Here is a 13,365-nt window from a genome sequence, read left to right as displayed (position 1 = left end):
CTCCGCGCACTGGCAGTCCAGGCACTCGGGAGAGGGGGCAAGTGAGGACCGGCTGCAATTACGGGCTCTGTCCACTCCTTTGCTTTCAAGGAATTGAGCTGCTGCCAGTAGAACCTTTGGCTGTTCTTCAGGTAACGGAAATTTGTAATTGGAAATAAAAGTTGCTTTTAATTTCCCCGTATTTGGAGAAACTACACTGCTCGCAACTCCTGCTGTTTCACATTTGGTAATGCACCTGGAAGACTGACAGCTTATCCACGAAACTAGTGTTAATCACAATACAGAAATGAGGAAGAGGGAGGCAGGAGCAAGGTGCTGGAGTTCATTACGTAGAAAGGTACATAACACTTGTTTCTATATAAAGAAATCTCTTGGCTTACATTTTCATTCAAAACACTGGCTTTTCACAAATTATGAGACTTCAAAATAAATATATTCTTCCATTTCATAGGAGAAAAAAAAAAAGAGGAGGGGTGTTAAGAGTCAAATGAGCCATTATCAGTCTAATTAAACAGCAATCCCAACAGAAAAAGAAAAGCCACCACCCAAAAACCCCTCATACCTCAAGAGAGCTTGAAAGGAAGGAGCAGCACATGTTCTGTCAGTCCTGGGCTGAAGCTCCAACCAGGTGCTTCCCAACACTAACCCCTCTGAGAGCTGCAGCCCTTGGGGAACGCAGCACTGAAGGCTATTGCTGGTGGCAGCTACCTCCTAACTGTGAGATTACACTGTGGTTTTGAGGACAGAGAAACTAAATAATGACATTTAACTGTCAAGGATTTATAAGGGGAAATTTTAAGGACTGACTGGTAACTAAGTAGAAAATAACCCTGCTGTCACTTTATACTGTTTGGCACTATTTTTACATACTGAACAAGCTCAGGAACTGAAATTACCTCCAATAACATCTTTTCCAGGTGTACCTCGTAATTCTAATGATGGTAAAAGTAGATCCACAGTGAACAATCAGTGCACCTAACTATTTAATGATTTTTCAAAAATGGACCTACACCAACCTGCACCTAAGCTTCTGGTTTTACAGAGTTTTTTCAGAAGTCAACTATTTTCACAGAAGCCATATGAAATTAAAAACAAAACTCAAAACACTTCGATAATAATTTGTAATAATTAAGAGAAATAAGGATTTTTACTATATTAAAACATTTCAAAATAAAAGGCAAAGAGTAAAAGCAATAACTGTAGAAATACTTTAAAGGCAATGTACCATAAAGTGTAAAACAGGAATGCTTATACAGGAAATGACAAGTGAAACAAACTGAAATGGGCTTGAGCAAAATTCCACCTGAAAATTAGGGAGAAAAGTGACAGGGAGGATCATCAAATAGACAATGAAATAAAAAACTGTCTTAACAAGGGAATATAGAAATGAAACAATTAAAGGAGTCTCAGTAGAGCTTTTGGAATACATACAGTTAATATGACAGCAAAGCTAATTTTTAAACACAGCACATATTAGAAACCTAAGAGACAAATCCTCAATTTCACAGCCATTACAGTGTACTTTAATTAATTCTCATAGTAAAAAAACCCCACAAATTTATTATGTAACATCTCCAGTTGCATTTGAAAACTTTTAAAATTGTTTTAAAATATACATAAGTGAACCTCTGAAAAAATGAGACCAGACTTCAGTTACATCACGGAACATAATTCACGTGCGTGGTGTAACTCAGAAGATTCATATTAAGCGAACTGAAGAAACCTGTGAACCACTGAATAAACTGCTACTTTGGGCAGTTGGTCAAAATAAGTATCAGCTAATGAGGCCTCGATGTCTGTTGTAAGCAGAAGTGTCGATTCCTGAAAGACACCCCAACTCCACACATCAACCTCGTAATTCCAGTCAGATACCATTTGTGAGTCCCAGTAACTTGCCAATGTTACCTGTTACACATCTACAACAGACGTATGTAAAGGAAAATCGACTGCCAAAATGTTAGCAGCCTGCTTCTTCCTCTCCTCACTCACCACATACATGCTAAATTCTGGGGGTTGCTGCTTGTTTTTTTATCAGATGCTTCTGAATGACAAAACAGGAGAATTTAATGATGACATTTAAAATAATTATTAACAGATACCACAAGAATCAGTGAAGAATGCCAGGTCATGTGTTGGCTTAGAAAGAGATGGCACAATAGATCAGAAAGCATTAAGAAAAAAGCCCCCCATGATTTTCTACAGTCAAACTTAAGTGTTTCACGTCCTAATGCAACTAAACCAAATGCCCAGCCCCCATGTAAGAACTCTTGCGCTTTCCAGCTTGTCTGAAGCTAACATTTATTTTTAAATTAACAGAAACTTCCACAACCTTTCCTTGAATGACACCACTGAATCAGATTTCTAAATCCTCCACTCTTGCCAAAATTAGAAACAGGATGGGGAATAGGGTAAGTCTCTTGAAAAGCCTATTCATAGGAAGAGCTTTAACAATGCAAGTAACTGAGCTGAGATGGAAACTAAGGTCCTGAATTGCTGTTCAACAATTAAAATCAACCCAGCAATTTAAAAATAAACTTTAAAAGACACTAAGTCCTATCTACCCTCTGTGTGTAGGGGTCTTCTTTTGGTTGATTTTTTTTGCTTTTATTTATTCGCTTGTTTGTGGGGTGTTTTGTTTATTTTGGTGGGGGAAGGGGTTTGGTTGTTGGTTTCTTTTTGTACTCCCTTTCTAATTCAGTGCATAGTTCTTCTCATTTTTGGCATAAGCAACACTTCCTTAGACCCACATACACCTGTGAAATCAAGGCACCTTGTGTGATGTGACACAGGTTAAAGAAATGCTCAAGCACAATGGCAACAATATTTTGGGAGAAAAAAAGTGATTTTGGAGCTAGGTCAGTAATTTCCTTAGCAGCCAGTGCTGGCCACATAAAATGTTAACAACAATTACTTCAATTGTTAACTTTCAGCAAGGAAGGTTTTGACTCAAATATAGTAGAAAGCCCACTTCAAAATTTACTAAAATATGCACTTTCAATATAATTGTATTTTAAGATTAAATATATATGTGCACGTTCTGTCAAGAATGAAGTGCTCAAAATTTTTCCATTTATCTCAAAAATCATTCCTGCACAATCCAAAATTATTTTCCTCATACCACACTTGCCTGAAAACATGCACATTTCCTTCAAACAGACGTCTTCAGTCTCTGGTCAAACTAATCTTCAGTCTCACAAAGGAATTCCAGTAAGAACAGAAACTGTACCTATTAGCAACAGTGTCCCTAAAAGAGCGTGTTGCCAGCTGCCAGAATGCTGATAATTTGCACCAAATATCCATCCCTCTCACACAGCCAAAAGGGTGGAGAATTTCCTTACGTAATGCACTTAAACTGGGGCCTCCAACCAACTGTAAATTCACAGGGTACAAACTGCTTGGCTTTGTTAGTGATGAATCCAAGACTGACCAACTACTACATAACCAGAAACCCTGGATCTGTTTAGACAACTCACTCTCAGCACGTTTCACAAAACATTAATCATTTTATTTACAATTTCCTTTTTAAACAGAAAATTTGAATGTGCAATGAAAGTAATTTATTTTAATTTCTTCCATTTAAATATAAGCTTTAGGATTCTCTATCCCTTAAGCTACATTAATGAATACTGAGTTCGCAGTAAGAGGGAGTGGGAAAAGTTACACTGTGAAGCACACGCTCAAAATTTTACTTTACCAACGATGTGTTTATTCTGATTTAAATAAGATCTTTATTTCCTAGTGGGATAAGAACAACACAGAAGTTATTACAGCACGCAACTTTAACAGACAGACCTCAAAAAATTCCTATGCGTCAATATACGAAAGATTAGACGTAATAGGAGCAAAAGATATAAAAATATTCTGGCAATAGTTTAGAAGAAAGATTTTAGTGTTGATACTAGTTACAATTTGTTTGGAAAATATTTCTGAAGAAAAACTTAACACACTCAAAGGACAGACAACAGACTTTGTCCTTACTATTTCAGGGATTTCAAGCTTTGATCAATTTTGTTCAAGTTTTCCTTCCAACACGGCTTGAATGAACTCCTTTGAAACACCACTCACACTGCTATGTTTTCACTTTAAATACTAAAGCAATACAAGAATTCGATTCTAGAGACTGTGTGAAGTCACATAGCTGGTAGCTTTAATCAAAAAATGCAAATTAAAAACCTCCATAAAACTCCTCAAAATAAGAAAGTGTTTCAATTTAGTAGACTGCTACAAACAACTAGGAAAGTCCCAAATGAGTAAATTTTTACTTTGCTTTTACATGTTTTACATTTCGTATATCATTCTTGCTCTGTGTAACTTAAAAAGCAAATATTTACTTCATACAATCAAGACTGTTATCAGTAACAAGAGTTATTATGAAAAACAGCATAAAACTCTCACCTCCACTACCAGTAACAATACAGTCAGGCCCCCTCCCCTAATTTTAACTGCATTTGAAAAAAGAAAACCTAAATGGCAAGTTACAGGAGAAATGGCACTGCATGATTTGGCATGTGCATGAAGTGGAACTAAGAGGTGCAGATGTGGCTTTAAAATATCATGCAGTCAGAGCATCATTTAACTTGGTTTTGTCATCTAAACACGAGCGTGCAGGCAGAAGCCCAGCATTGGCTCTGTCAAGCTGACCAGACCGTCCTTCCTCTGGCACCGGGTGCTTACCTCTGGCATAAAGGTTAGAACATAAAAGCCATCTCCATCAGTAGAGTGGAGACAGTAGTGTTTGTATATGATGTAAATATTCCTGTATCTATTAAATATTGCTCATGCTCCCTTAAGCTGTGTGGTTTATGATGCAGTTTTATTAGCTAACAGCGTATGATGGCACCTGGAGAGAATTAGTTGACTCTACAGAAGCGTGATTATTAAAAGCTTTGAATGGTAATGGAAATAAAAATTTTCTTCAGAAACAGATGGCATTAAATTCTAATCTTAAAATGTATTTAACAGCAACAATCACAAAACAGAAGATTTTTGATGTACAAATAAAAATTGTGGAAAATATGCATTTAGGTTGACATGATTTCACTTCCTGTGCAAATTACACCATGAGTCAGTAAACGTCACTTAAAAATTCCAGCTGACTACCTTCCTATAATTTCACGGGATTTTCAGCTCAACAAAAAATCCCCTCCAGAGATACTTTACAGTCATACCCTTAGAGATTTTAAGTGCAGTAGGAACCCTTAACATCCTCATTGTTTCCAAGAGCAGAACTTACACTCTTCATATGGGCAAAAGATCTATATAAAGGCAAAAACAACGCAAAGTGAATTAAGAGGAATGACAGAGCACAAGCACTAACAAACACACCCTCTGACACAAAGCGATTCGCAGTTAAGTGAAGAGTTCGTAAGCACATCATCAGGTTAACATGTAGCAGGAGCACTAACTATGTAACCTCTCTTCAATCTGCTCTTGGTCAAGTATTAAAACAATCCACACAAGTTCCCTCCCTACACACGAGCAAAACCCCATCAGCCGATGTCCAGCTAAGGGCTGTGGGCTTGTCTTGATGCCCTTTGAAAAAATCTAGCGAAACTGTGCAAGAGGCACCGCAGTAACAGAGTCACCTGTACAACTACTACCAGTCCTCGACAATTCCGATGATGGTATCCAATACCAACTGACGAAATGAAACTCTTAAGTAAACATTTCACAGTCCTACAGATAGGAGAGGCCTAGGTTCATTAAGAATAGAACTGCTGCTTGTTCTCGAGGAGGATGGTCTTGTCCCTCCCTTCTGAAGCAACACTTCAAGCAGTGTGTTCTCAGCAGCAGTGACCGAGAACTTGCTGTGAGGATACTGGAAACGTCTGGCAAGAGGTGTGACTATGAACTCCACGAGCGAGGCTGAGTAGCAACAGAGTCTGGGTGGCTTGCGAGGGATGCACAGGTAACACCCCAGACACGCGGCTCCTTCTCACCCCTTTGGATTATCAAATTACGATTGGTTCGTATGGAATAAAAGGGAAGAGCAAGTATTTTTATCTCCTTTACATCTCAGCTGGGGTTTATTGATTTGTTCCAAAATCAACAACAACTATGACCTGCAAGCAGGCAAGATGATGTGTATTGGCCATGGGAAACCCCATTTACTGGATTAGCGGGGTGAAAGTTTTGAGAGTGAGAGTGTTTCCATGAAAATAAGAAAACTCCCGCAATTTTACAAGTAGCTTTAATTTTTTAATTTAAATTCACTGAAAGAGAATTAGCACGATTCATCCCCATGATGAAAGCATCTCTGAAGAAAATGATTAAGGTGCACCTTAACGTATCTTTCTTTCCAGTAAGATTTTACTCACTTCTCACAAAGACTCATTGTACCTTAAATGTTTACTGAATTTAAATGTGTTGAAGGATTAAAGGAAATTAATATTTAAGTAAACTCAGATCAGTTAAATTCATCATCCTTAAAAATACCTGCTTATGCAGAAAATGCAAGACACATGTGAAGGTCAATACTACCATTACGCAGAACGTGCATAAGGAATAAAACAGATTAATTTTCCACTGCTGTATACACTAACAGCAAAAAAACCAGTAGCACGAAAGGTGACTTTGAGACTGTTAGGTATGCTTTCACAATTGGCATAGGCCAGTTTCAGACTATTAATATCTCCAAAAAAGGCAAAGTGAGTACATGCAAAAGAATTGTGCTTGAAATTTATCAAGTTCTTGGAAAGTATTAGAAAGCTCATAAATGACAAGGATCCCTGGATTTTTAGAGTTTTTAACACAATGGTTTTATAATACTGGATGTTTACCAGAAATACGTTGTTAGGACCTGTGGTAGAAATTAAACTGTTTCAACATTTTCATAAACACCACAGAAGATGAATAGCAAGGTCACAGTTTGTTAATGCTGTATTCATTTTCAGTTTAAAGCTTGTTAAAAGGAGCTGCAGAAAAATCTCACGATACTGATACCTGCCACAATTTCTTCCACTACTGCTGAGCTCCTAATAGAAGATTAAGAGGCAAACAAAACATCTTTTTAGTGCGTCAGTATTTTTATACTGCATGTGGTTCCAGTCACATTAGAATCTAACACTTTGGAAAAACATGGTAAGGGTCATTTAAAACACTGTAACATCAAAAACTAAGAGTTATCACAGAGGTAGAAGTACTGCTAATATGCATGCTGGCACCAAGTGTATTAAAAAGTTTGCCTTAGTAACCAAAGGGGAAAAAAAAAAGATAGTTTACAGTAAGAATATTGTTCTTCTGATTTAAAAAGTACATTAAAATTAATACTATACAATTTCTAAGTGACAGTAAGGCCAGTCATAGTTTGGTCCCGTATGCAACAAAGAATGACAGAATGATAGAATAACATTCACCAGAAGGGACTGTCTCATTTCAGCTAATCTAATCCCCCACTCAAAGCAGGATGAGCTAGATAAACCTGGCTGCTCAGGGCATTGTTTGGTCATGTTTTAAGTACCTTCAAGCACGGAGATTTCACATCCCCTTTTGGAATCTTATTCCAATATTTAACGACTTTTACTGTGAAAATTTTTTCTCCTCATATACAATTGCATTCTCGTGTTGCAACTCACACGGGTTACCTCTCACTCAATCACGGGACAACCTCTGAGAGGACCCTCTATATCCTCCCAGCAGTGGAAGACAAGATCTCCCCTCAGCCTTCCCTTCCTCAGGCCAATCAAACCCAGTTCTTTCGGCCTCGTTTCTGACATCATGAGATTAATGGCTACTGCTCTTCATGCTGAATTTAGTCTGTATTACTTCTGAAGTGTGAGCTTTGGCCTCTGCTTCCCATTTAATTACAAAATGGAAAAAATATTATTTTTTTTTAGCTCAGAAACAATTTTGCAAAGCAAAAGCCTTCATAAGTTTTAGCAAGTATGATTAGATAAAAATATCTTCAGGTTAATCATTTTAAAAAACCAAAACACGAAACACTTGCTGCGTTCTTTCTAAAATGGAAGTAACAAGCTTTTCCCCTTTAAATAAATTGCATACTTCAGGTTTAAATGCACTATGCAGCTCACTTAGGAGTTGTTGCCTATGTTTACACACTGACAAAAGGAACTTGACATTTCATCGCCAAAGATGAAAATACAAAGTAAGTGGAAATGCACCTTGCAATAGCTAGCTAGCACTTGGTTGCTTTAAGAACCTGAGTAGCCCATGGTGATCAGGTAATCTTTCAGCCTCAGATCAAAGGTGGCCCAAGCTCAGGGAAAAAAACACCAACAGGTGCTTGATGCAATGTTAGTTCCTAAACCAACGTAACAATCATCTTTCACCGTGCTTTGACAAGCATGCAAATTTCTATCTAAATACTCATATGTTTACCTCACAAAAACATTGCCACTAACATTTTTAGCCTTGTAGAAAAGTACTATGTGAAGATGGAATATGAACTCCCTTGTACAATTCAAGGATTAATACATACAAGAAGCACTTGGAAAGAACGGACGAGTTAACATCACTTACACCTTTTCTGAAAAAAGTCAAAGCATCTTTCACAAAATCTAAAATAACTTAAGTAACAACAAAGTTGAATCTGCTAAAAAAAAAAAATCTGCTCTGGAAGGCAGAGGAGAAGGATGGACAAAGAGATACTACAGATTGGTTATAGCCTACAGGAAGCATCAGTTTGAGTTAGTATCAGGGTGTTCTCACTCTCCTTCCCACACAACTTTCAGTATGTCTTGCAAAACACCTCAAAAATAATTTTTGAAAAGCATGAACAGACATCACCTGTCCCAGGCAGTCAGCAACTAAGCCACTAAAGTAACTTCTGTATTCTGCCAATTCTGCACATCAGAGCAGAGTTTTACCCATACTTTGTTCAAATACCTGTCTTGAGTTCATAAAAACACTGGCATTTGGGCTACTTGCACGTACTGATAAAACAGCATTATGAGATTTTTCTTAACAGCACTGAACTCTATGGCTAACAAAATGCCTGCCCCCCGCCCGCAATGAATAAACATTTATAATCTCCCTACAGAATGAATTACAACTCTTTTCTACCTGCCATCGCATTCTGCACTACAGCTACAGTTTTCAGCAAGACAAATTACAACAGTAAATATGTACTGGTGACTCTGAAGTCTAGTGACAAATATTTGCTGTTTGTCCTAATTCATTATGTTTTTACAGCTGCTTTCTTTTCTTGAAGTGCTGAGCTGGAAATCAAAAGGTCCCTGGTTCCTTCCCTCAGGCCTCATCTCATGTATGTTGATCCTCCTGTCAGGGCCTTGAGTGCACTTCCATCGCCCTAGGGGTTCAGCTGCCAGAAGGGCTTCAAAAGGAGAAAAATGATCTTGAAAACACCATCCAGCTCTGCTTCCCTCCTTGTCGAAAGAAATATTAAATTCCCAGCACTTAAAATAATGCTCTTCTCTGTGCCGTCCTAACATCATCTGCACAGCTAGTGACCTGTCTATGCATGAAGATCCTAGAGGAGCTCTCCAAGCAGACACCCCATGACCAGTTGCTTCAATGACACCATTTGTTTTATGGCCAGCTACAAATTCCAAGTTTCTATCCAGGATCACAAACCACAGTGGCTGTTCCATGGCCATAACGGCTGCACAAACTGAAACTGTCATTTTCTTGAAATTTTACAAGGGAAGTTTTCAGTTCACCATGATAACCAGCGACAAGCAGCTCAGTTGAGCATTATACACTATCTTTGTACTCTAGAAAGATCTTGGATCTCCTGGAAAGCCTGTTGTGGGTGGAATGACCAAGGGCTCACTACCCCAACAGGTCAAACACTCTGAGCCAGTGCTTTCAGCAAAAGCAAAGAGCATACAGGAATGGCTCCACGCCACTTGCATTCACTGTGGATTAGGCTCCTCTGGTGCTTTCCAGCAATGGGTCCAAAGTCATCTTCTGGATTCTACACACTATTCTTGAACAACTGCCAATGGTCTGAGGTTGCGACAAAGGGCACAGTCTCACAGTATCTGAGTGAGGAAAGGAGAGCAGGTGTACTGACAGTGATCAGGGTCAGCCAACACTCCAGTGGTTGCTGAACAAGTCCGCAATGATGGGGCACACCTAGCCAGGTAGTCCACACATCGGGATCCAGATCAGTGAGGTACGTGGCTGGACAACCACACCGCTGCAACCTAGCAGAGGCAACAGCAAAGGCCAAGGGCCTGGGCTTAAAGACAACCTCGGAGTGAAAGGGGAACCCCAAGAACACTTCTGAGAGCTCTTTCCACAGCAGTCTGACTCAGGATTACATGGCTGCACCATATCCAAGACGACCTCGCACAACAGCAGCCAAAGGAACTGCTGGCAGACGGGGTATCTGGGGCCTGACTCCTCCTATGCTACAAATACCTACTGGTGCAGATACCAGTGACAGCAACAGCAGTCAATAAAATTTTGACACACTTATTTCCTATTCACAAGGCTCAATTTAAAAAAAAACAAAACAATCCACCAACAAAACCCCCAAAACCAGCAACAACCAACTCTGCATCTATTTTTTCCAACTACGTTGTTTTGGCAAAGCTGTAAGTAGCCCAGACAATAAATCTGTTGGCAGTTCAGGAGGGGCAAGAGGAAGGGGAGCAAAGTTCCACTCCACGCCAGATCAGAAAATTTCCTTTTTATTCTGCAAACATCACGTAGAATGATAGAATTGTTTAGGTTGAAAATGACCTGTAAGATCACCAAGTCTAATCCATACTCCATATGATCCAGGTACAGAAAGTGCTTTAGAATTAACTTTAGGAGACTGCAAATTTTATTTTCATACAGGTCCTGAGAGTGTAGTCCACAAAGTTTCAGATATTTTAAAAAAAATATTCTATATATACACATAGTCCAAATACGGTAGCTACTGTATGAGGGTAAAACACAATACACCACCTCAAAATTTTAAAGATTATATGAAATTCGTGAAGAAGCTGGACCTTCTCTATTACAACAAATTAGATCTACCAGAAACAACTGACAGGCTCGTGCCCTCACCTTGACATTGAAGTTTTAGCTCTTGTAGCTGTGAAAAGGAGTACTTCTACTAGAAATGTAATTCTGCACTGCAACAGATGATGTAAAAGGACAAATGCGAAAGCAGCATGAATTGGGACAACCAGTAAACGAGTCATTAGGCTTTAGAGTTACCAGTTTATTTTTACTGCTATGAATTTTGTATGTATTGTTCTGACAGGCTTCATTTTGGAGGCAGATCGGTCCTAGGAACATCAGAGCAGCTAGCAAGATGACGTACACATAAAAACCCCAAAGCACCTTCTACATACATGTATGTATGGAAGAGGTGTTTTTCGTCTGCTATTGCCCAGAAACTCCCTTGGGCTATAATACCAGAGGCCCACCTTACTTCCTACCACCTGAAAAACGCCAAAGAATTGCTTTCAAGAAAGTCCATTCTCATTGCCCATTTAAAAAAAAAAAAAACAAAACCAAAACAAACAGCTGCAACACAAAAACACAAAACCACAAAATCCTTTAACCTTTACTTTACTGTTGCAGATTACGTGCAGTAGGTAATACTACACTGCACTGCCCAGTGCACCCAAAATTTAGATTTTGGGAAAGTAAATTTCAGAACAGCTTCTTAAAATCCATTGTCTTCAGTATTATGTAGTTGATTGGAGCAACAGCAGGGAAAAATTCACAAATCACATTGAGACAAAGGGTTATTAACATTCATCCTTACAACATATCATCATTCCAATTCCAACCTTGGTCTCTTTTCCCAACTTGCACCTTTAAAAGGTGGTTTTTCTCCCCTTTCAAAAGGTGGCATCTATCAGAAAATTAAGGTAATTTCTGCAGCGTGAAAAGCAAAAGCCTGTCTACGGGTTAGGCAGTTTTATTTATGCTTCCTTGACAACATGCATGGTCCCTATTCTAACTCAAGAGAATTTTATCGTATTTCCCCTCCCCACTCACAGACCAAAATTAGAGTCTTCTAGAACCCATCCACAGTGTCACTTCAGAGAACGTAAAGAAGAATTTGTGATTTCTTAATACATGAAGAGCAGTGCTACTGCTTAAAGAAGCAGGTTTCTGAACAGTTGTGGTTGGTGGCTTTTAAAACTTCAAAGCAAAATGTTTTCAGTGAGGGAATATTAATTAAAAAAAAATACACTTTCAGTACTAACATCTAGCCTACGTCAGTGAAAGCTGAGAAGCAAAGGTAATTAAGAATGGTATCAGCTGTGTTTCTTGCATATAAATGCCATTGTTCAAGGTGTGCTGATCGCAGCTAATTCTGCTTTTATAAAAAGTTCTAAACAAATTTCTTCCTCAAGGTGGTTTTTAACACCAAAAAAAAGCTTTAGCTGGTTAACAGACAGCTAGAAAAAAAAATTCATAAAACCCCACACAGCAATGCAAAATTTTACTAAATGCAAAACCCAGAAGAAATACACAGAGTTATTCTGCAAGTGTCATACCACCATGTATTCTCCCACTGAATTGCATAAAATGTAGATTTGCAAAGCACTAATTCTATGAACCCAAAAGAACATATTCTGTCAAGAAATTTAACATTCAGAGCTGCACAAAGCAGCAGGCACATAAGAGCTTGCTTGTTAGCGCCGAACCGCATCTCTTCTAGGAAATGCTGTCTGACTACATAAAGGATATTTTCATAATAAATGTCACATCTCTTCCCTCCCCCCCCACCCCTCCCCAACAACACTCCCAATTCTTTCAGAAGCTGCAGCGGGTTTTTAAGGAGCTCTATTCGAACAGTCCCCACAAAAACGGTTTTGAAGCCCTTATCCTATAGAAACTGTACAGCGAGAACTTGGCTCTTCCCTCCCCCCACTCGGTACCTTTCTGGGGTAGTGACTTCACATCCTTTGACATCAGCACAGCTTGGAAGGGGGATGGGAGAGTTACGGCAGAAAGCAGCAAAACCTGCTTTTAACTATGCATGCAATGCCTCTGCGAATTCGTAAGTGATCCCAAAACGCCTCTAACAGCAAACCGGTTTCCATCTCCCCTGGTTTTGGTTGGGGCTGTGACAAACCGAAGGGGACCGGGCTACAAAGGCCTTCCTGCTCCCCTGCACCACAAAAGCCATTTATGAGCTCGCCACAGGGTCGCGATTCACTCGCACACGCACAATAACTCACCTCTAATATGCAAAAGGGCCACGGGCTGGAACGGCCCATTGGAATTGGCCGCGTCAACCACCATCCTGCTGCCGGCTCTGTTACATGTCAACATCTAGGCTCCGGCAGGCAAGGCAACGTATTCCTTAAGGCGAGAAACCGGCCTCCATTTTAGTTTAAAAAAAGCCAGAAAGCGAAGCGCTCTGCAGCTGGAGGGAACTGGCTGCTTCGTGATGTCAGCGGGCGGGAGGAGCCCCATTGGGTCACG

At 39.4% G+C, this 13,365-nt stretch overlaps 1 protein-coding gene across 3 annotated transcripts in view; it reads right to left on the bottom strand.

Annotated features, from left to right (window-relative positions):
• PPP2R5C (protein phosphatase 2, regulatory subunit B', gamma) overlaps positions 1 to 13,365 on the bottom strand; it is a 64,467-nt gene that overhangs the window by 38,022 nt on the left and 13,080 nt on the right. Inside the window, exon 1 of one of the 3 annotated variants that reach the window (XM_009871304.1) lies at positions 13,119 to 13,283. The exons of 1 other annotated variant lie outside the window; for it this stretch is intronic. In XM_009871304.1, coding sequence (XP_009869606.1) covers positions 13,119 to 13,212 — 94 coding nt within the window. In that variant the 5' untranslated portion in view covers positions 13,213 to 13,283. Of the gene's footprint in view, positions 1 to 13,118; positions 13,284 to 13,365 lie in introns of those variants that run through there. One more of the 3 variants, XM_009871305.1, reaches the window with a different exon arrangement.

The sequence above is a fragment of the Apaloderma vittatum genome, unplaced genomic scaffold (genome assembly GCF_000703405.1).
Source record: "Apaloderma vittatum isolate BGI_N311 unplaced genomic scaffold, ASM70340v1 scaffold10126, whole genome shotgun sequence".
Lineage (NCBI taxonomy): Eukaryota > Metazoa > Chordata > Aves > Trogoniformes > Trogonidae > Apaloderma > Apaloderma vittatum.
The sequence above is the reverse complement of the archived record's forward strand: the minus strand, read 5'-3'. Positions and strand labels throughout refer to the sequence as shown.